We start from the raw sequence: 27506 nt of genomic DNA on the forward strand, positions 1-27506 counted from the left end.
CAAGTGTCCCTACAGCTCAATCACAAAGTATTTATTTGCCACTTTCCATGTGCTAGCTATCATTCTGGGGGTCTGGGATAAAGGAGCAGACAAAATACAAAAATACAGCTACACCATGGTGGAAAGAAAGCCCTAGCCCTGTCTGCAGAAGCCATCTTGAAGGTGCCAGTTGGAACCTTGCCTCGAGGAACACTGTCCAAGGGCACTACATTGGGGGCAGCAGGTCTGAGAACAGAGGAATTAATGAAGGGAAAGATGGCGGAGGAGGTACAAAAACTCCCATCATTGTTATCATGTGTAGACTCTGAGCCTGTCCAGAAGATTTAATTAACCCAAGAACCGAATTCCATTAAGAACATGTTTGTGCACAGAATCTGAAAAAGGATGAAAAAGTGCAGCAGTAGAGCGCACTGGATATTGATAAAAGTGAACTACACAATTCATGGGTGGAGATGGGAGGGAGGGAATGGCAGAGAATGAGGGAACAGATGACACTGAGCGAAAGGAAATGTCCTCATTACCTGATGCGTGTACACGCAGCCCCTTTGCATAGCCCCTCTATAACCACCATAAATTTATAAAAAAGAACACATTTGCTGCATATCCACTTTGAGCAGAGCTGACGTGTAACAAATCGCTGAGCAAGGCATGGAAATGATTTCTCCACTTGGCAAGTACTTCAGAGTTTAATTTTCGAAAATAATTTAGTGTGATGGTCAATGAACTCAAACAACTTTTCAGCTTTTTAACGGCTTGGTGACTCCATTATCCTGCAGTGTGTTTAGCATCTAAGGTGTTAGTCTCTAGTTACTGAGTGCTGGTTGAGGTTTTTGAGTCCCTAATTTTCCATACACTTAACCCGCCTCATATTGTCCCTCATTCTTTTGGTCTTATTTTTCTTGTTGAACCTGACTGGTTATCTTAGGGTTTCTGAGATGATTTCATCCCACAAAGCCTGATGGGAGCTTACTAACAATTACAGGATGATCCAGAATGTGGAAGTCCTTTCTCCTTTTCCTCTGATCCAAACTTTGGTTGGGCATGGTGGTGAATGCCTGCAATCTCAGCACTTACAAAGCAGAAGCAGGCAGAATCCTGAGTTTGAAGCCAGCCTGGGCAACACAGTTCTAGGTCTACCTGTGTTGCATACAAGATCCTGTCTGAGCAACAAAAGTTGTGGTAGATTCCTTGCACTGATGACGCCAATTCTTCGTTCTTCCCTGCACCCAGGCCATCTATGTGAATTTCCATCTTCACTTATGAAGAGGTGATTTAATCGTTCCTTTCTAAGTTGATCCTGACTTTGCCAGTCGCTAGCAGGTGATACAACTAGAGGCTTAAACCAGTACTTGAGTGTTTTGATTTCGCTTTGACTTGGTTGTCAGACATGCCTAAGTTCACCCGCCAGAAGATGGGAGAATGAAGTACCGACCAGTTCTCAGAGTGGAGATTTCTCACATCTATCCACTCTCTTACCCCAACAAACCAGAGCCAAGTGCTGGATGTGAGGGACCAAGCTGAGATCAGAAGAAATTTCCAGCCTAGTTTAATCTAAACTGCTGTCCACCAGACTCACGTGCGATCCCAAGGCACTTTCAGCCAAGACACTTTTGCCCAGCTTGTTATAAAATATTGCTGGGAAAATGGATATCCAAAAATACTTCCTATAAAACGTAGGAACTGGAAGCTGACCCTTTGCGTTGCCTCTTTTAAACAAAACTTGAATGCCTGAATGCTTTCTGTTTGCAATGCACTGTGCAAAATGCTTCAAAGGATTATTTTCTTCAATCCTGACAATATTATCTGGAAAACAGATAAGGTTATTATCTAAATTTCAGAGGCAAGGAAATGGAAGCGTAGAAAAGGTTAAGTGAGGTGGCTAAAGTAGAATCTCAATTACACAAAGTGTGGTTGATGTCTTCCAAACCCTGAAAGACTGCGTTGCCAACGTGTGCTTGCCACCACCGCTGCCGTGACTCACTCGCTGGGCCCAGCACTCGCCACTACCAACTTTGTGAGGAAAACCCCTTGTGTGCCCATTGCAGATGCAGAGGTTATTTTTTTGAGGATAAGACAAACGTTTTTCTGTTTTATCTTTACTTGTTCCTTCTCCAAAACACCTCCCTTCTTTATATAGATCCAAGTGTCTGACATATTTCACTTTCTTTCACAGAGATTTCATTTATGCCTAGTTTACACTCAACATTTCTCTTACAGCTTGTATATGAGTCTGGAAATTCTGTGTGTGTGTGTGTGTGTGTGTGTGTGTGTGTGCGCGCGCGCGCACCCCTATCCTAGGGCTTGAACTGGGAACCTGGTCACTGTCCCCCAGCTGTTTTTCTCAAGGCTAGAATTCTATCACTTGTGCCATAGCTCTACTTTTGGCTTTTCGGTGGTTAACTGGAGACGAGTCTCACAGATGTTTCTTCTTGGACTGGATTTGATCCTTGATCCCCAGATCTCAGCCTCCTGAGTAGCTAGGACAGATGTCTGGCTTGGAAACTCTTTAGGGGAAAGGCTGTAAAACATTTCCATTTTCCCATATGAGTAGTATACAATGTATTTCTTAAAAAATAGAAAGATTCAATTCACATTTGTCACTGTGTTCGATTTTGGTATCCTGGGTATTGTATATATATTTATCTGAACTAGGGAAGGGAAAAGGAACAACAGAATGGTGAGACAAAGGGCAAAGAGGAAACCTTTGCAGCCGTGATATTCACAAGACAGTATGTTGGAAATGATCTGTCAAACTTTGAGGGGGAGGACTGAGGGGTAGGGAAAGAGGGAAAAAAATGAGGGAGGGGTAACAAGTTAGATAAGAAATGTAACCATGGGCTGGGAAGGTGGCTCAGTGGTAGAGTGCTTGCCTTGCATGCATGAGGCCCTGGGTTTGATTCCTCAGCACCACATAAGCAGAAAAAAACTGCCGGAAGTGGCGCTGTGGCTCAAGTGGTAGAGGGCTAGCTTTGAGCTGAAGAACTGAGGGACAGCGCCCAGGCCCAGAGGTCAGACCCCACGCTCCCCCCCCCCCCCCCCCGCCACTCTCTCTCTCTCACACACACACACACAAATTAAAAAAGATATCTGCTCCATAAAAATCAATCATTAAAAAGATAAGAAATATACTACTGGACAATCTATTTATATTTGAAGGAGTACTGCTATTTAAATTAATTTGATTGGCAGAATGCATGGTAGAGGTTTTTTTATATATATATATATTTTTTAAATTTAATTTTATTTTATTTGTGAACATACTGTACAGAGGGGTTACAATTACATGGGCAGGATAATGCATACATTTCTTACCAAGCATTGCAGCCTCCTCCTTTGTTTACCCTTCACATCCCTTCCCTACCTCCCCCCTATCTCCCCACCACCCAATCCCCCCCCCCCCCCCCCCCCCCCCCCCCCCCCCCCCCCCCCCCGCCACCAACGTTGTAAAGCTTGTTATATTTTTCAAACAGTTATCTGGTGTTTGACTTTTGTGTTTGAATATATACAAACATTTTGACTCCTTATCTATTAAATTTTAGAAGCATAAATTAATATAAAACTTACATGGAATAATTGGTTTTGCAATTAGTTTCTGCATGTAAGAAATTGCTTTCTGATTTAGTAACTTGTTCTGTATGTTAGGTACATGGCCACCAGGTGGCAGTAGGGTGCTGGGCATAAAGCCTGTACTATAAAGAATTTGCATGCTTTCTGAAGTTCAAGCTAATAGCTCTTCCCTTGAGTTCAAAAAGAATTTGAAACCACAGATTTACAATTTAACATAATACATATCTTTACTAAAATAGCTTAATTTAAACTCCAGGCAACCCTTAAACATCTTTAAAACAGATATAAATCTTAAGCTACAAAAATCATCTACCTCATTATTTCTCTTCCTTAGCTTCTACTTATTTCCATAATGATGTATACCAGTCCTACACATCTTACACTGGATGACAGTGCTAACCTGGGTGATTCACTCTGAATCTTTATTTATTGCCAATCTCTGCCATGGTAGCTTGTCTATTAGATTTCAAACTTCTTAATAGTTTTTCTCTAGGAAAAATACTTCTCTTCTATCCAATACTAGAGGTTTATTTTTATAGCATAATCTCAGCTGATCTCTCAAGTTGAGCTCAAAGTATTTCTCTACCAAAGTAGCATGAAAAGCTGTTTGTTTGCATTTCATTTGTATATTTGCATTTATGGAAGATGTTTTCCTCTTATTTTCTACACTTTTAAATACTGCACTAGATTACTTCCCTTCTCAAGTATTCTAGAAGGAGGGAGGCAGTTTGCAATAATTTTCCAGCAGTCTAGTTGCATTTTCCTTCGTAAAAAAGATGCCCTAGGGCTGGGAAGGTGGCTCAATGGTAGAGTGCTTGCCTTGCATGCATGAGGCCCTGGGTTCGATTTCTCAGCACCACATATGCAGAAAAAGCTGGAAGTGGCGCTGTGGCTCAAGTGGTAGAGTGCTAGCCTTGAGCTGAAGAGCTGAGGGACAGTGCTCAGGCCCAGAGTTCAGGCCCCACAATCAGCCAAAAAAAAAAAAAAAAAAAAAGATGCCCTAAACATCTTGAGAAAAGACTCTTTCAAACAACAAAATCTTAGGCCATATTAAAATTCCAAGCAAAATATAGAAATAAAAGAATTGATTTCATTTGATGGATGATATTAAGGATTTAAAAAGTAAAGTTTGAGTGAAAAGGAACTCCTGAATTGCTTCAAAAAGAAGCCAGAAGTTCTCATGGATGGGTCATCAAGCTGAAACTTAGGCTTATTAGTTGTCTGATGACTTGAGAATGAGTACAGTCCTCACTTCTGAATCAGCATCCTCCTCTGCCTACAGGGTCTTCTGCTTTGAGAATAAAGGTCTGGGTAGGTTGAGGACAATGCGGAGGGTCCAGGATGAGTTCTTATGTATTTGGGGCAAGGGAAAATACCTGCAAATTTATACCTAAGCATAGCCAGAAAGAAAAGAGAGAGATGATGTTTTGCTTCCTCTTGAACATTGCTAAGTAAAAAGCTTAGTGAGCCTTTCCTCTTACAGGTGCCCACTCCAGGAGGGGAAAGATTTTGAGGGGGGTGAAGCCATGAGGGTTTGGACAAGGCTAGTAGGAAAAGATGATCCCTAATGGGTAGGGAGGCTGAGACTTCAGGGTGGGGGGAAGAGGCTGCATGGGGAGTGAGGGAAGACAGAAGCTGAGCAGCAATTCTTGGAGACTAGAGTTTGCTCATCAGACGGGGTGACCTATGGTCCCATGGTGGATTCTGGATTCAAGAAGCAAATGGCAGCTTAAATTGTGTCCTGCGAGCTGTGAGTCTGGGTAGGAGCCAGGGATGGTAGTGAGAAAAGCAAAAGGAAATTCAAATAGGGAGAGAAGTGAAAGAGACGGATAGCAGTAGGCTGTCATTTTATTCCGAGCCTCACGATCACGAAGGCAGCAGGGCAGGTTATTTTTATCCTCTGCTGATCAAAAGAGAAACTGAGTCTTGAAGAGTATAAGTGGCCCTTTTTAAGAAGTCACATTTTGACGGGTGCATAAAGGATTCAAAGCAGAGTGACCTGATTCCAAGACAGTAATGGAAGAGCAGAGGGTTCCTTTGACAAGGGCTGTCCCTGTCCACTGTCCTCCCATGTAAGTACATTTCCCATGGGACACAGGCTAAACTGCTCAAGGGTCAGACTGAAGCAGTTGTGGCCACTGTTGAAAAGCATTTCTGCAATGTGTTATATTTTCCCTTAGTGCCTTTGAATACTGACTGTAATTTCTCCTCTTCTTCATACACAGCATTGAAATGATGAAAACTGACTGTATTTGTGGCCTTCTAATTGAGAGATGCCCTAAGGTTCTAGGAAGATATGTAGGATTCTTGTTTTCCCACGTGAAACACTGGTGCTAGATTTAGCTACTGCTAGATATAGCTGTAAATGACATTTCCTTCTTTCATAGTTGGCTCTTCTTTCTTAAGAGTATCCACTTCTAGCCCTGTCTACTGTTTTTGATCATGCCATTCTTCTGCTTAAAATCCTTATAATGGCTCCCCAGTGATTAAAGCATCAGCTTTCAACCTTGATGTACATGAAAACCACGTGGAAGGCTTTTTATTTTTTTCCACGGTTTTTTTTTTTTTTACTAGTACAAGGGAATTTCATTTTGACACGCATACAACATACCTTGGACAGAATCAGCCTCTCTATCACTCTCCCTCATAGAAAGAAAGCTTTAAAAAACCACAGACACCCAAGTGTTACCACATAAGAGCTTGATTCAGTTGTTTAGGTATGGGGCTCTTGCCTACATGGATTATTGTAAGGAGCGCAGACTTCAGCTTGTGGCTGTGAGGGAGGAACAGGAATCACCATTTTTCTTCCCACCTGGAACAATGAACACTCCAGACAAAATAGATGAAGCACAAGTTTCCACAACATTGTACACGAGGCAACAAAGGCTTGAGAGATGGGAAACAAAATGAAGCTGACTCTGCCCTAGTTTGCTACCTAGAGAGAATTTCTGGATCACAGCACTGGGAGGAGGAGGAACTCAGAAGGAAGCAAGAAGACAGGTTGGATGGAGAAGACGCAGCTGAGGGGCAGAAAGGCTAGGGGGCTAGGGTTTTTCTGGACAGACTCCTGGCGAGAAGAATGCTGAGCGGCAGCGGCATGTGAGGAAACTACAAGGCCAGGCTAAGAGAATTCCCCAAAAGATGATGGCCAGACCTCTTAGAGCCCACACAAAGTTGGGCATAATTTCTACCTTATTCAGATTAGGAAGCCTTGAACTTTCAAGGTCATGGGGTCAATACTCAGAACATCTGGCTTCAATGGAAGAAGTATTAGCAATGGACTAAGCAACACTAATTTTGCCTAACAAACCTTAAAATCAAGCCCCCAAAGGATCCAAGTGTCTCCAAGAAACTTCCTTAAGTATATTGATGGAAACCCCAAAATACCCAGCCCACAATCAAAGATAATTAGGCATGCAGAAAACAATAAGAAATAACCAAAATCAAGCCCAAATGGACACAGATGTTGGGATTAGAAGACAGGGGACATTAAAATAGTCATAACTGGACCCCATATGGTCAAAACACGTTAGAAGAAAGATTGAGATTGTTAAAGAAAGACATGGAAATATAAAAAGAAACTCAGGTCTAACTTCTGGAGATGAAAACTACAATCTCTGCAATGAAAAAATACAATGGATAGTACTAAGGGCAGACTATTAGCAAAAGAAAACAGTAAACATGATAACATAGCAGTAGAAACTTAACAGGATGAGTCATAGAGGTAGATTTAAAAAAACTAAAAAATGAATAGAGTCTTGGTGAGCTGTTATCCAACTTTAACTGGCCAAGTACACATGCAACTGGAGTTTCTAAAGGAGAGAAGAGGAAGGAGGCAGGGAGGGGTAGGGAGGAAAGAAAACAATGTTTTATGAAATAATGCCCACACAATTTCTGAAGTTCATGAAAACTACCAACTTCATATCTACAAAGCCCCAAGAACTCCACACACAAGAATATGAAGAGCAATTTCTTAATATAGAGCATAAACGAATTGCTAATGCCAGTGTAAAAGAGAATTAAGTGTAGACTGGGGATGGGGGTGAGTGTGCGGAGACATGCTAGGTACAGAGAAACAAGAATATGAAGACACTTGATTAGCAATGGTATACAAGAAGTGTATCCACATCTTTAAAAGTCACCCTTGCCGGGTGGTGGTAGTCAACACCTAGCTACTCAGGAGGCTGAGATCTGAGGATCACTGTTTAAAGCCAGTCTGGGCAGGAAAGCCCGTAAGACTCTTATGTCCAATTAATTACTAAAAAGCTGGAACTGGAGCTGTGGCTCAAGTGATAGATCCCTAGCCTTAAGCTAGAAGAAGTTCAGGGATAGAGTTCAGGCCCTGACTTCAAGCTTCAGGACCAGAAAAAAAAATGTTACCCTAGAATTCTATACCCAGCAAAAGTATTATTTCTATAAAATGATATATATATATATAATGATATATAAATAAAAATATATAAAATTATATATATATATATATATATATATAAAATTAAGTCTTCAGTTGTACAAAAGCTGATGATGTTATCACTTGGTAGCCTCACACTACTGAAAATGTTAAAGGAAATCTTTCAGGTAAAAGAAAAATGACATCAGACAGAAACATGAAGACCTCAAGGGTAAGACCATGTAGGTATGTGAGCTTCGCCATGTTGGGTGCCCCTGTGCTTTTTCTTTTTTTTAATGTTATGCTGCTGCTCTCTTTAATTTGAATGATTCTTGAACAAGGGGCTTCATATTTTCTTTCTTTTTTGTGTGTGTGCTGGGTCCTAAAATTATGTAGTTGGTCCTGATGCAAAACACTTTGTGGGGGGGGGGGGGGTGGGGGAGGGAAAGGTGTCATGCTGACCTTGGCTTAGATCTAGGCTGTTTGTTCAGAAATGGCATGTGGAAGGGTGGTTGCTTCTTCCGAGGAAATTTGGAAAGCTTTACTTTATTGTTTTCGTGCCATTACTTAAGCTTGAACTCAGGGCCTGGGTGTTGTCCCTTAGCTTTTTCACTCAAGGCTGATCCTCATGTAAGCCATAGCCCCACTTCTGGCTTTTTGTTGGTTAATTAGAGATAAGAGTCTCACAGACTTTTCTGCCCCATCTGGCTCCTAACCCTCAGATGTCAGGCTTCTGAGAAGCTAGGATGATAGGTGTGAGCCACTGGAAAGTTTTAATTGTAATCAGGAGAAGGATGAGTGAAATCTTTTTATTTATTTTTATTTTTTGTGAACATACTGTACAGAGGGGTTACAATTACATGGGCAAGATAATGAGTACATTTCTTATCAAGCATTGCAGCCTCCTCCTTTGTTTACCCTTCTCATCCCTTGATGAGTGAAATCTTGATGGCTAAGGATACAGCAGATGTCCATTAAACAAAAAAAAAATTAGGATAGAAATTTCTGAATAATCAGAACATGATTGTTGTTCATGCACTGAGACGGATAAATCACAAGTTTCCTTGTTGCTGAGTGTTTGAGATGATTGTTTTTCAGCCCCTCCCCATGCCTATTTATTTCCATTGTTGCTATATGCTTTATCAATGCTGATATCAACACTTTATTAATACTTATTCCACAGTTTTGGCCCTGAGGTACTGCAAGAACATTGATTCACATTAAATGCAAAGAAGATTTGGTTTTGTTTCCAAGTTTTATTGCTTCCAATGAGACTTTAGTAGTTAAGAACATTTTCACTGTAGTACAATTCCATCTCAGTTTAGGACAAGTAGTATAATAATTGTGGACATGTGGTATACATAGTGGAAATGATGATGGTGGACATCTTGGCACTAACCTCCAGGCCAGATAGACAGGGCTAGAGGTTATGGGTGAGTATATATCTTCATTTGGGAGGAAGTTGTTCATCTCATAAGGGGATAAAAGTGTACTTGTAAAACTAGAGTAATACAAGGGAAGCTTCAAGAGAATCATGGGAGAGGTTGAAATGCGGATTCAGGGGGTAAGGGTGTGGAGTTCTAGAGCTTTACCTGATAAAGGAATGAACAAATCTAAAGCTGAGCTTTGTTGTTGTTGTTTTTCTTGGGCCAGTCCTGGGGTTTGAATTCAGGGCCTGGCTACTGTCCCTGAGCTTCTTTTGCTCAAGGGTATCAGTACTATCCCTGAGCTTCTTTTGCTCAAGGGTATCACTCTACCACTTGAGCCACAGCACCATTTCCAGCTTCTTCTGTTTATGTGGTACTGAGGAACCAAACCCAGGGCTTCATGCATGCTAGGCAAGCACTCTACCACTGAGCCACCTTCCCAGCCCTAAAGCTGAGCTTTGTGTCTAGCTGTCCTGAAGGTGTCTGATGAGTTGGTTGTAATATATGTTGGTATAAATAAAGTGGTTAAATCCACAGATAATTTAAAAAGTTTCCTGTACACATCTGGACACTTAGTTAAACCCTTTGGCTTTGATTAAAGTTGTTAATATTTGAAGTGTAGACTAATGTAGTCTCCCTGGTGTGGAAATATGAATATTTTTTCATTTATTAATGTCCTGTATTGAAGGCATAACCTTTTACTTAAAATAAGTGGTTTGGAAATAAAATTAGAGCATTCATCCTCCCCATTCCACTCCTGCAATTTTCAGAGTCACTCATTATTTATCTTGGTTGTGAGCACAAGGTCTGATTTGCTTTTATCTAATACTTAAGCGTGCGTGCACACACATGCACACATGCACACACACAAATGCAAATAAGAGTAGGGTAGACAGGAGTATGAGTTTATAATGCTGATCATGAAAAAAGTCCACCAAAGCAACTAATGGGTCTAAATCTGATACTCATAAGATGCTATCTTTACAGCATTTAAAGCAAGTAAACTCACATTAGCAAAGAATTAATACAAGATTAGCAAGTTTCCTTTGAAAATTAGTATCAGTCCAGTAGAGAGCTTAACACTGAATTTCCCTGGAAAGGTAGAAATGAAATCAATAACATTAGGAAAGAAAAGCAACCTGACAGTCCTAAATGAATGTAAATAGTTTCAGCAACTATTAAGCAAGAAGAAAATGATCTATCAATTTACTGTTGCAAAAATAATTTCCAGTGATTTCCATGGGATATAAAATAATTTTCATAGGATGCATATGGGTATTGCTGCCTTAGTTACTTCATTTGTTTCTACCCCGAGGTAGTTTTAAAAAGGTCAACGACTGTAGTTATATTTTAAAAGCTATTTCATACCTATGAGCAGAGTTTTCAGAATGCACTGTAACTTTTCTTTCTATCCAAAAGGTACTTTATCATTATCAATGGTATAGAATATAAAGAAGCCTAGGTTACAATGATTTCCTTGGTAAATATAGCAGTGACAAAACCAATGGGAAGAAAATGAATATACATTGAGATTTCTCCAAAGTCTCCTTAGTAGATTTACAGTAGTAAAATAAATAAACATTTTTCACAATTTTAAGATATTTTTGTTAAGAAATTGTGGGACAGGCCGTTTGCATGTGCCTTAGGTAGTTATTTTTAATTTCAAAATTAACCCACACACATTTCATGGAGGAAATATAGAGCCTTCCAGCCTATTAGCCTTCTCCGTGCGAGACTACTGAAGCCAACAGCACAGGAGCTATGGTGCAAACTTGCTAATACCAGATGCCAGTTCTGAGTAACCACTGAGTTGAGAAAATAATGATGTACCACTGCACTGCCAAGTCGCCATCAAGTCCTTTAATGAATCTTTGCAGAGACAATAACTCAAACTGGATATTCATCCAGCTAGTATCTGCAGAGGGAATAAACTGCCCAGCAATCGCTCCCAACATATTCATATTTTAATACTAAAATGCCAATATAAAAGCGAGGGTATGATGTTATTAATGGTAGTGGTGGACACAGGGGCAGAACAGAACAATTGGTAACACATCAGCTTCTGAATATAAAGCACAGATTAAGGACTAAAGACAAGTACCACTGGCCTATATTTCATGTTCTAATTTGAGACACACCTGGGCCCTAGAAAATTGGCAATACTTCATGTCCTAAAAGTTTCTCTGGGATGGAGCATGGCTCAAGTGGTAGAGTATCTGTCTAGTGAGTTCAAAACCCAGTATTCCCAAATAAATTAAAAAGTAAACAAACAAATAAAAACAATTAAAAATGAAATGTCTTTAAAAAAAAGGTTTTTCTGTATATGGACTCTCTTCCCTGACAATGCTGATCGTAAGAGTTTTACAACTCTCATTTGTCCTAACACTTTGGATAGTTCTGTAACTATTGGTTTATTTAAATAACCTTGATTTTTGAAGATAATAATGTACTCCACAAAGAACAAAGTCTTTTGGAGATTTTTTTAAATGTTACAATTTCAAATATATCTGAACTTTTCCATCACAATGTTGCTTAATTTTCATTTCTTCTTTGAAATACTTAGCATTGGCTCATACTCATGAGAATATATTTGTATTTGTCTAGTACAGAAAACATGCTACCATGTGACATTGACATATTTAATGATGCTGAAGTGAACTTACAATCATATCAGCAGTGTCTCCTCATCTCTCATTGTTTTCCCTCCACCAGGAGACCTCTGCATTAGAGTTAACTGGTATCACCTCTCGTTCTTTTTTTTTAAATATTAATTTACTTTATTATTATAGAGGTGATGTACAGAGGGACTACAATGATACAAATCAGGTAATGAGCGTCTTCCATTCCCTCATTCTCTCCCAGTCCCTCCCTCCCACCTCCACCCATGTGTTGTACAGTTCACGTTCATCAGTGTCCCATGAGCTCCACTGCTGTACTTTTTTACCTTTTTACCCTTGAGATCTGTGCATCCTCCCCCCCCCCATGTTAATTGCCGCTCTATTCACAATAGCCAAGATATGGAAACAGCCTACATCCCCCCAAATAGATGAGAAGATAAAAAAATCTGTGATTCTTATATACAATGGAATTTTATATAGCCATTAGAAAGAATAAAATAATGACATTTGCAGAGAAATGGTTGGAACTAGAACAAATCATGTCAAGTGAGGTAAGTCAAGACCAGAGAGATGTATCTCTCTGATATGCAGAAGTTAGATCTAAAATATACTTGGATTTGACAAATTATACAGGATTCTAGATACTCACACACAGTGAGACCAGAAGAGGATAGTCTTCGGAGGAGAAACACAAAAGCTCAATGCCTAAGTGCCTCTTCATATTATACAAAATAACACAATACTGTCATTCTTTACAGTGAATAACAATTACTGGAACAATTAAGTTCCCTGAAAACTCTTCAGTGATTTAGGATGGAAACTTCACTAAAAGGCTTCACACGAAATTAAGGTGACTGCACCTCCCCTTTAGACTAAGAACACAACGAATTATGGGCACCTGGCATTGGATTATTTGGCCCCCATATATTATAGGAAACTATCTCCTAGATTTGGATAACTTGCTTTACCTTCCTCATAACTGAGGTAAATAAAAGTCCTGAATTTGCCTTCTATTATTAGTTAGAATAAACAAGTCTTGGAGAATTTGAGATCAAAAGCTCTGTGAGCCAAAAGGAACAAGTATTGTCTTTCTTCCATGTTTTAAACCCAACAACCATAAATCATCAAACATCAAATGAAATATCCACTGGGGTGTGTGTGTGTGTGTGTGTGTGTGTGTGTGTGTGTGTGTGTGTGTGTGTGTGTGTGTGTGTGTGTGTGTGTGCCAGTCTAGGTACTTGAACTCAGGGCTTGGGCACTGTCTCCTGAGTTTCTTGTGCACAAGGATAGCACGCTACCACTTCAGCTATAGCTCCACTTGCAGCCTCCCCTTTATTTGATAGTTTATGGGGGATAAGAGTTGCATGGACTTTCTTGCCTAGTCTGGCTTTGAACTGAGATCCTCAGATTGTAGCCTCCTGAGTAGCTAGGATTATAGATATGAGCCACCAGTGCCTGGCTTAAAATTTTTGTTTTCAATTTTTCAAGTCTAAAGGCTCACATTAATTTTTGTCCATAATAATGATAACTACCGAGTCAAATTACTTACAAAGCCTCATCATTAAGAGTATGACTTGTCTACATAGATGCCACAAGATATTTAAATTCGATCAGTCTACTTCAAGGAAAAATATTGCTTGGTAGTAGACACAGATGTTATTCAAGACCAAGGAGGTTGGCCTTGAAGTCTAAAACATAGTGACTGTGCTTCAACTTCTGATACAACATGTCTAACAGGCACTTCTCCCTGGATTTCCAAGGTAACACTATATTATAGCAAGGGTTAGTTAAAGAGAAAATCTTTGAAGAGCCAGCATGGGTAGAAAAGGCCATCTGTGTCAAAAGTGGTTCCCATTAGTTCCCAAGCCCTGGGAAACCAAGAGTCTTTCCAGAATAATTGTCCTTGTAAGTCACTGGACTGTAGGGACTGCTAGACCACTGGTTGCCCCAGCACTGTGGAAAGTGAAGGTGCAAGCTCATTACTTCAGCACTAGTTCAGGAACCTGGACTTCAACAGACTCATGTTGCAAATAATCCTTGGTTCGATGAAAACATGTCTCTATTGAGTTCTATTGGAACCCATCTTGTTACTGATAATTCAAGTCTGGTGAATGATTCATCTGATACCTATTGTCAGATTTGTTCTTTAATGGGGAGCCGGTTTATTCAAAAGATTTTACATAGAGGTAATTGTGAAGCTATTCCATTAAACAGGGATGCAACTGTTGTTTGGCTGGACTATTTTTTGCTTGATCTAAGGATGATATCCTTGTTAATGGATGTCTAAGATGAGTGTCAAGTTTTGGTAGACAACTAAAATATTAGCCTGACACAACCAGAAAGTGATAGTTAGTTGGTTCCATTGTCATACAGACTAAGAATGAAGTTAACTGGAGGCTTTGGTCAGACAGTAAGTTCCTTCGAATAGCTTTTAATGGGATAGGAAGCCAAATGTTAAGATTTACTTAAGGCACTGAGACTTTTCAAGCTTTAATAATATGTTTGGAATCAAGAACAATTTCTTTAAGATGATGTAGAAAAGATATTATTTCTTAAGACAAGACTTTAAAAGATAATAATAATTAGCTAACAGTAATAACAAAGGCAAGCACTTTAGAATAAATAATAACATGAGAGAAAAAAATGGAATAGAGAATAGAACCAAGAGTTTGGAAGCAGAAGATACTTATTTGCTTTACTGTTCAGTTTACAAATACCTCCCCCAATCACTAGAAAGTAAAAGCTAAAAATTCTCTTACAGGTTAATTTGTCTCTGTCATTTTTAAAAAGAAGCATTTATAATGTTAAATAGAATTCAGACACATGTTTATTTTACATTTCCTTTTCCCTTGTTCCTTTATTGATGCCTTTAGAAAATAGCAGAAGTAAAAATGAAGTGAGGATGGTATCTATATCATTTATGCAGATTTAGTTGATCTCTTTGGCCTTGAAAACATAGCAACATATGTTGGCCAGCATTTATAGAAAATCTGTGCCAAGTATATGAATAAATTAAAGGCAATATGAAATTGGACACCAAGTTGTAATTTTGGTGTACAGACATTTATTTATGAAGAGCAAAAAAAAATCTCTTAAGTATGGGTTTGTGCATGTAGTTGAGGAATAAAGACAAAGAAATATGAGATAGAAAATGAAAAAAAGTGATCATTTAAATCTTCCCAGTAAATATGAGCAAAGATCAGTAAGAGAGAGTATTTTTCTAACACATATATATCATAAAATGACAAGATTTCCTAAAATGGAAACCCCCCAAATTCTTGGAAGTTGTTATTGTTTCGCAAATACAGAACATCCTGAGAATCTTTTCTTCACGTCTTACTTAGGTCTTAATTCCTCTACTGTAAAACTTCAAAAGGTAATGATCCTTTGAGATGCAAATATTTTAAACACAAGGTATTCCTGTAAATTGTTATCAGATGTTCAAACAGTCATCAAGAAATAAATTACCCATTCACAACAAAATTTCAGTTAGCAAAGGTTGAATAGCTAAGGTGTCAGTAAGAGATCTACTTACATTAATAAGTTCCACTTCCCAGATTTTTTTCAATAGGTCCATCGACGTGTAGCCATTAATTAGAAAGGCTTTGGTGTAATCACCCAGCTCAATGGAATCCAGCCACTCAGCTACGGAGGTGGGATGATACCCATCATGGCCAATTGGTCTCATCTGTAATTAAGAAAATCATAATGAGGATTAATTTAAACTGTTTGCCTATGTTTCCCTAACAGAATGCTTTTATCTGAGCTGAAGTGACGGATATTTCTGGATGCAGAAATAAGGAAAAAGAAAATGCTGTATGCCCAATTCTAAATGATTAGTAATTTTCACGCTGAATTAGTTTTCAAAAATACACCCAGAAATTTCCAATTTAGCTGCTAAATTAACTCTGTATTTGAGGGAATGAAATGTGTCAAACTTCTTCTGCAGACCTTATTGACATTCTGTTGGATGGAATTTAAAACGATGTTAGTTGGGAGGTATTTGATGCTGAAGATGCAAGGAAGTACATTTGTAATGTAAAAATGATAACTCTCCTAGGTACATCATCAGTGCGTGTGAAAATACTGCATGGCTTAAACATCCAAGGAGAATTCATGCTTATCAAGACATGCATTGTAGGTATGCAAACATGCTGAGCAACACACTGCTGTGGTAAGCTGGTTAAAAAAAGAGGTTTTTGAGTGTTTTAAGACCACGTGTTTTGCATCAGCTCTACAATATGTCAGACGTGAATAGAGAACTTGCTGGCAGACAGGCTCCTATTTTTTGTCGGCTATATACAGGATTTTTTTTTTTAATAGTTTAGGAGAACAAAGAAGTGTGACAGCGACATAATGTTTCTGAGTTTAAACTGGAATGTGAAAATAATTTAAGCAAGAGGAACTTCTGAGCTTAAAATTTTGCATGGATTTTTCTAGTCTTTTAACCTTTACTTGGAATTTCAGTTGGATTTGGTGTTTGAAGTGATTCACTTCCAAAACGTGTGCTGCTTTTGCTTGCTGGGCCTTAGATGGAGAGCTGCAGTGGGCAGGATGGACGCCCCTCAGCAACCTGGTAGCAGCCTGCATTAAAGTTCCTCATGGCAGCGCTGAACCAGAGCTAACGTGCAGCACAGACGTTCCTCTTCCTCCAGCTTTAAGGAGATAAATGTTAATGGAAATCTATGTGTTTCGGACTTGTGAGCAAAGATTAGCCTGGGCATCAGACATTCAGATTGCAATCTTCAGGGTGTTAAGCTTTCTGTCAATGTGCAGAGCGCTCTCTCTCTCTCCCTCTCTCTCTCTGTTTCTCTCTGTCTCTCTCTCCTTACTTTTTTCATGTTAAAGTTACCTTTTCTGCTTTCCTCTTTTCCACTGTTCCACACCCCAGCCACATCTCCATGTTGAAGTAAAGTTACAGTGCAATCCATTACTTGCACTGCAGTCTAAACTCCCTTCACATTGACAGTTCCACTTTAGTTATTAATTGAATCTTTGTCCACATGACAGTGTTTATTATATAGTAGCTACAAATGTAAATGGTAACTTCAGGCTTTGCAAAATAAAGTTCAGTGGTATGCGCAAATAGCTGAGTGTTATGTATGTGTAAAATTTGAGAACAGAATTCCAAGTGGAGGCTCAAAAGTGTTCACTATCTTTATATTCTGTAGACAATCCCAGAAATATTTGCCAGGAGTTTTAGAGAAGTGGTTGCACTATCCTACACACCCACCCCAGCCCAGGAGCCTGGCTGTCCCAGTGGACATAATAAATAGGTGGAGAAAGGGAAAGAAGGAAGGAAGAGAACACTGGAGTTGAAATGAACAGCCTAGTAGGAAGTTCTTGCTGTTAGCCTACACAAGAAGTTGACCATCTGGAATTAGTCTTGGAGAGCTTTGATGAGTTCATTTGACCCAGTCAGATGTACCTTCCCCCAAAATTGCAGTGGTACCCCAAATACTTGTGCATCTTTTCTTGAGAGAGCACTCAGTGGCCACCTGTCACTGAAATTTTTTTTACTGGTTAGGGTTTAATAAAGGATCAGAAGCACATAAGTAGACAGGAAAAAATAAACCCACTGAAATATAAACGAAGTTTGGTCATCCTTTGTTCTTCTTGTTGCAATACCAGAGAATTTGAAACTACAAAGGAGACTGGGACCCATCCCTTGGGTAAAACCTAAACTTAGTGTAGGTCAGATGCCACAGTTGGAGGGGGAAGGGGATGAAGCTGGGAGTTAAACTGCATCCAAACTGAGTTTTCAATACTTTACATAATGAGAAAGTTAATAGATATGTCTGAGATCAAATTAAGAAATAGCAAAGAGGAAGTTATCTGACTTTAGTTGAAGGCAGTGACTGGAAAAATAATTATATTAGTGTCTCACTGAACACAAACTGCTTAGTAATCTGGTTATACCTCGTAGACAAAACCAATCTTAAAGAAGTGATAGGGAAGGAGATATTTGGCAGGAGGGTGAAAAATAGAAAAGGTTGGTATGCAAGGTGAAACAGGTATGCAGATTTGTGCAGGGAAGTATCCATTCATCTGCATACTCAATACTTATTCAGTGTCTATTCTGATGAATGTTGTGGAAATAGTAGGGAACGGAAGAGTCAGTTTCCCCTTACATGGAAGTTATAACTCTTAATTAAAACTGTGTGAACAGATGACCAATAAATTTATGAAGGCTCTGCATACCTGAGGAGAGGAAACCATTAGAGCCAAATGAAGTTACAAAATTAACTTGACACATATTTAATGATATGCAGAATGGTTACTGTGCTGCACAATAATTTCTTCCAAAGCAACTCTCCCATCTGTTCCTTTATTTCTGTTCCTACTGCCACTACCCTGTTTAGGTTCTTGTTAGCACTTGCAAAAGCTAATGCAAAAACCTTCCACTTGGCCTCCCACCTTTCCTTTAGCTTACATTTTGTTTCTATATTAATCCTCCTAAAACCCAGCCTCTTTTAAGTCTCCTCAACTGAGAGTATATTAATCTCTCATAACTCTGCTATTTGCACCCCCAAGAAATGTGATTAGATCCATGTATGTACCTGAACAGTCATTAAATTGCTAACCACTCCCCAACATGAACTGTGCAAGGCCAAGGTGTATCTGGGCTAATACAATTTTTCCATGTTTGTTATGCTTTGACTTTTATTTCTGGACTTATTTGTCAGGGACTGGTTTCTCATTGTGAGTGTTTAGATACAAATTCCAATAGTTTTTTAGAACACCCTACAGACATCATCAACATAAGTAAAACAAACAAACATCTCTAGCTTAAAAGCTGGTTCTCTCAGTGTCTGTTTTCTTCACTGGTCCATGTACCTCCACCACTTGGCAAAGAAATAAGGTATAGTCATATTTTTTTAAATTAGTGGAGCTGGGGATCAAACTCCTGACCTTATGCATGCAAAGGAAATACAGTTCCACTGGGCTATACCCAAGCCCTGTATAGCTGTTTTTATAGTTCCTAATGAGCCCATACAGAAAAGTGTAATATATATATATAGTATATATATTATATATATATAATGTGTGTATGTGTGTATATATTATACACACATGTCTGTCTGTCTGTCTGTTATTCTTATGTTAGTCCTCTAAGGCTAACAACTACTGGGTAATAAGAAAGAAGTAGACTTATGGAGAAATGCTAAATTTCACCTAAAGCTTGGAGTGAAATTTGGAGCTCAAGAGAGTCCAGTTGGAGTTATCTGAATCACAACTGATTGCAAGTCTCATGAGTAAGAAAAATACACAGTATTTTTTGTTTTCATTGCTGTAAATCACCACATTTTTGGCATATAAGAAAAACTGAATAGAGTTCTTCCTTCTTTCGAAAATCTTGGGAGAATGTCCCTGACAAAACAAGGTTATTAGTCACTTCTGTGTTCCCTCAGGTCCAGCAGAGCCTCTCATGCACAGTCTGTATTTTCTAAATGTTTATTAAGCTATTTAATGAAAACGTGAAGATAAAATGACAAACATTTCAGTGGCTTGGTCTCCATTACGTTTATGTTTGTTATTATCTGTATTTAAGACTCCATGTTATAAAAAATTAGGGTTATTTTATGGCCCAACAGTAGCATTTGTAACATTTAAAACTTCCCTATACCAAGAAGCTAGGTATTATTCTTTTTCCAGGTAGCATGAGTCTTCAAATGATAGGTATTATCAATGCAATGGGCTTGTTTTATAACCCAGAAGTCTCGATAGTGTTGACTATATAAGCATGGGAAAATTGCTTCACCTTTTCTAGGTTTCAGTGTTGCCAGCTTTAAAGTGATACTTTTGGCCAAATGAGTTCAAAGCTCTTTTACATAGTCATCCCTATGTTTTCCAATACCATGATTTGCAAATTTATTTGAAATTAGAATCTGATTTATTGATACAATAAAGAAAAAAAATAAGCCCAATGACCAAACAGAAAGAGGACACATAGACTAAAGGTCAGACTGTCTCCATATCTCTTTCTGTAACTTCCAGCAGCACCTAGAGGTAGTACTGTAACTGTTTTCTCAAGTTAGCAGGAGTATCTGGCAAGACAGGGCTAAGAAGAGGTAGTTCCCGAGCCGCCAGGCCCGTGGTACTGTGGAGGAGCCAGGCACACTCTGTGATCTGAGAGACGTAGGATAGGCAGACAGAAGTGTTTGTAACAGATTTTCACACATCTGTCCAACTAGAGATGAGACATATGAGGTTTTATTTCCTGGTTGCTGTTATGAGAATATGAGCCTATAGCTATTAATGAAAACTTAGCAGGTAACTAAAAAAGGTTCTTTGCTCTGGATGATCTCCTCTCATCCCCTCTCCTCCTCTTATCTCTTTCTCTCCCTTCCCTCCCTCTTCCTTTCTTTCTGGCTTCCCATGGGCCTGGAATATCAGAGCCTGCAGTCCATCTCTGACTATACAGACAAAATGATGCCCCACTGAGATGCCTCTTGAAACTTCATCACACACAAATCTCATGGTGGAATATTGTTAGCATGGCAATTTAGTAAGTTTGAAAGAATATCTGATATTCTGCATTTCTAGGAAACTTACTGATGATACTAATGCTATCAGTCCAGGGACCACTTTGAGTAGCAATGAGTTAGAAGATGACAGACAGACAGAGAGCAAAGACCTTGGATCCTTTCAGAATTGCAGAGTACAGTCAACTGGTAAACCTGGGCTGCTCAGTTCAGAACTGTTAAATGAGAGTTATAAGTGTGCTATTCTCTAAACCACCATATTTGGGAAGCCTGGTCTTTCCTTGAATTCAAAAATGTAATAAGGCTAGTCCATGTAAAATATTTATAAGGAGTCTGTCCCCTCACTTGACAGTATTTGCTTTGTTCATTGTTTTGTGTAGCTCTCATTATTTATATCTGTTGTCACTAAAGAAGCTTAATTTCCTTTGTCTACATTTGATGGCAGTTTTCTACTAATCACATCATTGTGCCTTTGTGATAATAGATTAGTGAGGAAATATTGGAGACTCCCAAGTTTCTAGCTTGGATAACTGGATACCTGGTAAAGTTCTCAGTCAGGGGGCTGGGAAGGTGGCTCAGTGGTAGGGCGCTTGCCTTGCATGCCTGAGGCCCTGGGTTTGATTCCTCAGCACCACATAAGCAAAAAGAAAAAAGCCGGAAGTGGTGCTGTGGCTCAAGTGCTGGAGCGCTAGCCTTGAGCTGAAGAGCTGAAGGACAGAGCCCAAGCCCAGAGTTCAGGCCCCACGACTGGACCCAAGGAAAAAAAAAAAGTTCTCAGTCAGGAAAGATAAGACAAATGTAAGATGACCTAAGTACTTTTGTGACATGAGAAATTAAAGGTGCTGTGGAATGGCATCTTAAATTTGTGGGGAGTCATATGACCTTGGCATCACTAATAGTACAGATGGGAGTCTTGGCTGCCCCAATTATTATTTGTCCCACCTTGAATAAGCTATTCACCTTGCCAAGCTCTGGCTATCAGATAAAAGATTAAAAAGAATAGCTATTTTTGAGAATGGTCATATGTATTCAATAAAATAATGAAGTAGAGTTGCACAGTATCAGACAGAGAGAGGCCCTCAATAAATGGTAGTTATTTCCATCATAAGTGAGAGCTGGACTTGTGTGTGGATGAGATTGATCATGTAGTGTGAGAAGAGGTGTGGCCTACCAATGAGCTGGCACTTCCAGTGCATAAGGAAAAGATATAAATTACACCCAAGAGGTCAGGAACATAAAAGAAAAGGAACAGAAACAGTCAAGGCAAACAGGGCAGTGGAAGGAAGGAGTTTCAAGGGAGCATGGCCAGTGGTGATGGATCTCACAGTGAAATCTGATCAGATGAGAGAGGAGGGAGATGGTTTGTGGGAGCTGGAAAGGAGGTCACAGGGAATCTTAATTGGGAAGAGCATAGAAGCCTGAGTCTTAAGTAGCATCTTATTGGAGTGTGAGATGAGGGGGTAGAAAGTGAAATCTGAACTTCTTTGGGGGGTGTTGATGGGAAGCAAAGAAGAGAGACAAAGGCTTCAGAAAACACAAAGGAAAGGGGATGGATATGGGGAAAGAATGAGGACTGAGGGTTGAGGAAGTTCAGAGTCCTAAGGAAATGAATCTGAGCCTGTACTAAGAGATCGGGATGGTAAGCTCGTCATTTGCTTGGAGAGTTTGCTTGTCTTTCTCCAGAATAACACAGAGCTAACTTTGGGATTAGCAATCTGTGTATTAAAACAGTGGACACGTCTGTGAACTATGTGAGCTAGCTATACTTGGTGAAAGCTAGATGCTCCTATGTGAGTACTTTTGTGACCTTCTGGGGCTTTTATGTGTGTGACAGGCCACCTAGCCAGACCTAGCATTGATGAAGCCTACCTGTGCCAAGAGCACTCACAGGCCAGACCAGCAGCTTAAACTTGCTGCCTTCCATTGCAGTTTCTCTTTTCACACTTGTGTGTGCTTTGTAGTCTCAGACTTCCTGCCTGATAGGCTTTGTGGTGCCCGCAGCTGATACTGTCCTGAACCTCCCTCTGTTCCTGTTTCTTGTTCTAGCCTCTTCTGCTCTGTCCTGCTGCTACCCAAGACTCAGACTAACAGCCGCCCTGAAAATAAACCAGGACAAGCAGGGCCAGCAGACAGTGTGTTGCCAAGTCTGAAAAGGAAGTCTATCAAGTAGTGTGTGAGGATCAAATCTCCCACAGGCGGTGAGACCTGGGCTTAGACAGGACTGGGCTTGGACATCACTGTGCTGTTCCATCAATGGCTCTTAAAAGACTGATTGAACATGAAAGAGAAAGGCGGATCCACTGAGCATGGCATCCCAGAACAAAGTCTACCTATTGACATCAGGTTTCTGTGGCTATGCAACATTGCTGGAACAATGGCCTACAAGACGAATAGCACTGTCGGTAATAAGAGCATCACCTAAGACCAGTAACTGAGTACTTGAAAGGAGTTGGGTGGGGTCAAAGGGTATATAGAAATGAAGAGGAGGAGAAAGGGAGAATGTGGTCAAGAATCCAATGTATATTTGATAAAAATAAGAAGAGTGAGGGGAGGGATGGGTAGGAGAGGCATGAGTGAGCATGTTGAAAGGGGTAACATTGATCAAGATATAATAATAATAATAATAGTAGAAGCTGGGAAGGTGGCTCAGTGGTAGAGTGCTTGCCTTGCATGCATGAGGCCCTGGGTTCTATTCCTCAGACCCACTCAAGCAGACAAAACCAGAAGAGGCGACATGGCTCAAGTGGTAGAGCACTAGCCTTGAGCTGAAGAGCTGAGGGACAGCACCCAGGCCCAGAGTTCAGGACCCACAACTGAGAAAAACAAACAAACAAAATAATAATAATAATAATAATACCTAACAACTATATGGGACTTTTGAGGAGTCTAAAGTGATTTCACATACATCATCTCATTTGTGAAGAGTTTCAGATGATCTTTGAGAAAATGTTCTTTCTGGAGTCTGAGCACCTGGGTACTCCACACAAAGCTATTCCTTCTGTGGGAATTGAAAGGACTAATATGCTGTGCCTTACTGGGAAGCAAGGCTTGGTAAGGTCCTGTATTGTGTAGCTGTGGTAAGGAAGAAGTTTGAGTACAAAAAAGTCTGCTGCTTAAAAATCCCTTGTTTTAAAAACCAGACTGTACTATGGATATAATTCCTAGAAAATAGAAATCAAAACACTCAGAAGTAGTAGCACTGTGTCTAAATGTCACCATGGACTCAGTCACAGAGTAATAACCCTCTATGGTTTTCTAGGCCACCAATGAAGTTTCATTGATGTGGAGTTCCTAGACTGATTAGACAATTAAAAGATTCCCAGCTTGCCAGGTGCCAGGGTAATCCTAGCTACTCAAAAGGCAGGGATCTGAAGATCAGAGTTCAAAGCCAGCCTGGGTAGGAAAGTCTATTAGACTCTTATTATCTCCAATTAATCACCAAAAAGCTGGATGCGCAGCTGTGGCTCATGTGGTAGTACTCTAACCTAGGCCCTGAGTTCAAGTTCCAGGACCTGCACAAACCAAACAAACAAAAAGGTCTCCCAGTTTTAGGCACGGGGTGGGAAGAGCAAAGAGGGATTACATTTTGAAGAATAAAGGGAAAGTAGACTGGACATTTGTCTTTTAATGCCCTATGAGTTCTTATTTCATGAATAAGAGAAATGAATTAGGATCTAGCACAGAGAAGGTTTGATACATCTCTAATTTGGTAAGTCTCAGATCATGGAGTAAATTAGAAGTAATTCAAGGGGTAATGAATGGAAAATGTGTAGATACCAAATGTTTTCAAGACACACGAGTGACCAACTTCTAACAGCACAGTCAGAAGCACCAGTCTAATCTTTAGCCTTCAGGGATGGCACCCTCTTTGGCCCCAGGTGGTGCACTGACCACAAATTAAATGAGTAAAGTTGCCAACACAGATAAGAATAAATGATTGGAAAGAAAGTGACAGCAACAATTATAGAACAATTTATTGCCTGCAAGCAATACAAATGGTTTACTTGTCAGCTTCATCTGCAAACACAGGGACTAGACTAACACTCCACCTGCAGCATCACTTAAGCACACCAGGCTTCCAGGTAAGACCTCCATGGGTTATAAATAAGATCCATTGAGGCACTACATAGATCAAACATAAACATGGTCCTAGGGTTGGATGATTTTCCTGAATGATGGTATTGTACTTCTCCCTGAAGCCTTTGGTACATAGTGTGCTTTTAAAAAGCTTCAATGAAAAGAAATGCTTTTTTCCTACTGTCTTTTCATTTCTAAAATCTTTGTTGACCCTAGAGCCCTTTGTTAAACATCATTTGTTTTGATTTATTTCTTTGTTCCAAAGCTCTTTTTATGATTCAAGGGCTCAGATTCAAGATGAACAGAGGATTTTTTTTTTGCAACTAGAATAAGACGCTGAACAATACTCACCATCATTCACATTTCCAAGCTCTACCAGGGATGTGAGTTATATTTGGAAAATGATACAGGCCTCCCCCGCCCACCTCTGCCAGTTCATGGTTTTCAACATCTATACAGCTATTTGGTGGCTAAAATGGCATACCGCTTTCCTCTTAAAACAGGAACCAAATGCTACTATCCATCAGGAAAATCTTCTACATGTTTTTGGTCTCAACAACAACTACCATAAAAAGTTGCCCAGACTTGTCTTCAGAAGATAATAAATGCTTGGAATAGCAATTCTATTTGTGTGATGTTTAAAAACCATGTCCTTTCTCAGAGCCTCTGGGCATATGCATAATAATATCATCCACTGGAGTTCTTCAAGCAGACCAATGTTTCATGAAGCCAACCTTAACAGCATACAAATGAATGATTTGTGTTCTGCCTGCATAGGGCAGAACAAAGGCTATTATTTACATGGTGGTCAAAAGTGAGTATACTCACAGTCACTTAAGAAGTGCTGGCCTATTATCTATCTATCTATCTATCTATCTATCTATCTATCTATCTATCTATCTATCTATCTATCTATCATTGACCTACTTATCCATCCACACACCAACAAATACTAACAGCGCACCTGCTATATTTAAGGCTCTGTTCTACAGGTATCCGAGAACAAAATATTCAAAGGTTGGCCATGGGTAACAATTAGTATTATAAATAGTATATTTTATGTTAGAAGGTGATAAATACTTTTGGCAAAAAGGAAGGTTAGCCAGGGGATTGGGAGGGCTGGAGTGTGGGTGGATAGGATGGGGAAAGTCAGTATTAAAGGGGATATCAAGGACAAGTTCAATTCAGAAGAAAAGATTTGAATAAAGAGGTATAGATGGTGAGTTGGCTTGTTGGCAACTGGTGTGAGGATATTCCAAGTAGAGAGAAGGGCTAGCATAAAGGCTTTCAGGAACGAGTGAGCATAGCATGTGTCCCAGCAATAACAAGCAGACAGATGGGTTGGGCAGCTATGTGTGCACCTGCAGACAGAGCCAAAGCAGTCAGAGAAGTAATTCGGACCATGTAGGTCCTAGAAGGCCTTGGAAGGTCTGACTTTCATTCTGAAGGAAGTAGGGAGCTAGTGAATAAGTTTGAGCAGAGGGGTGACATGATCTGGCTTATGTTTTTGTAGAGCTACTCTTGCTGCTATGTTGAGAACGAGAAATAGGAAGGCCATTGAAGGGGCTGTGAGAAAGAAGCTGGTAGGTTGGGCTAGGCATCAGAGTTAAGGTGACAAAAAGTAGTCAGATCTCAGATGTATGCTGAAGGTAGAGCAGTATGATCTCCTAGAACACAAAAATGAATGCTCCTTGTTCGCTAGCATGGACAGAAATCTGTCAGCTCGATGCCACAGCCATGTGGCATGGAGCTCAGTGGGAACAGAACCATATTCATCCATCCTGTGTGGGAATTTAGGGAAACTGGCAGAGTTAGTCTTATAGGAGGAACCTAAGGCCCTCAAAAGAATCTCTGCTCAAAGAAGGCAGATTGCATTTGATTCAAGGGATCATAGATGAGTATCTGAGCTGGTGGATGATTCTAAATGGATTTCAGGATCTGGCACACTGCTAGGGCCCTGGTTCAGCTCCTCTAGGCCATATGTTAAGATGGAGAGGCTGCAATAGAAGAGTGGCATCATAAAACATTATTGGGGACACTGGGAACAAAAGCAGAATTGGCATCAGCAGCTTCATCAGCAAGCAGACATGATGCCACATTGAACATGCTCATGCCCTCAGCACTGGGCACTGATAGCTGGCACTGGCATCCACATTGGCAGGTTTCAATGGCATTGGCAGGACATCCAGTTGGCATTGGCCAAGGTGCCCTTGATGAGAAGACATCAGGCCTCACACCGAGAGCATAAGCACCAGTGCCTTTGGAATACATCGGGTACCTGTAATTGTGAAAACAGCCTTTGAAGTTATGAGCAGCATGTGGGTATTAGCATTGAGGCTATTTGGAGGATGGGGAATACTTTTGATAGGTCCTGGTGACCTTATTTCCAGATTTGGTGAAAGGAAACCTCACTATAATAAGCTAGAACAAGAGAGACAGAAAGGGCAGACATCTGTGGTCAGCCAGTGGTCTAGTTAATGGTGTACATATTGATGTAAGGCTGGAACAAATCATTAGGAGTTTCGGTAAAGTCTAGAATACTCAGAAAAATATCGCTGTGGGATCATGGCTGTAACCTCCATTTCAAAGTCCAGCCAGGAGTTGTGGCAGAGGCCTTTATCCCAGCACTTGGAGGTGAAGAGAGAGATACATGGAGAATTGAAGACTAGTTTTGGTGACATAGGAAGACATAGTCCAAAAACAAAACAAAATAAAACCCGAAGAGTGGTAACGTAGCTCAGGGGTAGCGTGCTTGTAAAGCTCCTTCTCTAGCACTGAGGGGAAAAAAAGGATTTCTTTTCTACCTACAGTTAAGAAATAATCAGTGAACAATTCCCCTACTATGGGGTGAGATAAACACGAGTTTAGTCTTCAGAGAAATGTTTTTAGCTTTAATGTCTACTTGTTTTTTGTTGATTCAGAAGCTTTACTTACTTCAGAC

The 27506-nt window shown here is 39.9% G+C and overlaps 1 protein-coding gene across 15 annotated transcripts in view; it reads right to left on the reverse strand.

Annotated features, from left to right (window-relative positions):
• The window catches only part of Anks1b (ankyrin repeat and sterile alpha motif domain containing 1B), a 946206-nt gene that overhangs the window by 265967 nt on the left and 652733 nt on the right, over positions 1-27506 (reverse strand). For all 15 annotated transcript variants that reach the window (XM_042693313.1, XM_042693310.1, XM_042693321.1 and 12 more), the window contains one exon: positions 15538-15690. In XM_042693313.1, coding sequence (XP_042549247.1) covers positions 15538-15690 — 153 coding nt within the window. The remainder of the gene's footprint in view (positions 1-15537; positions 15691-27506) is intronic.

Source organism: Dipodomys spectabilis, unplaced genomic scaffold, assembly GCF_019054845.1.
Source record: "Dipodomys spectabilis isolate Male_0828 unplaced genomic scaffold, ASM1905484v1 ptg000163l, whole genome shotgun sequence".
Lineage (NCBI taxonomy): Eukaryota > Metazoa > Chordata > Mammalia > Rodentia > Heteromyidae > Dipodomys > Dipodomys spectabilis.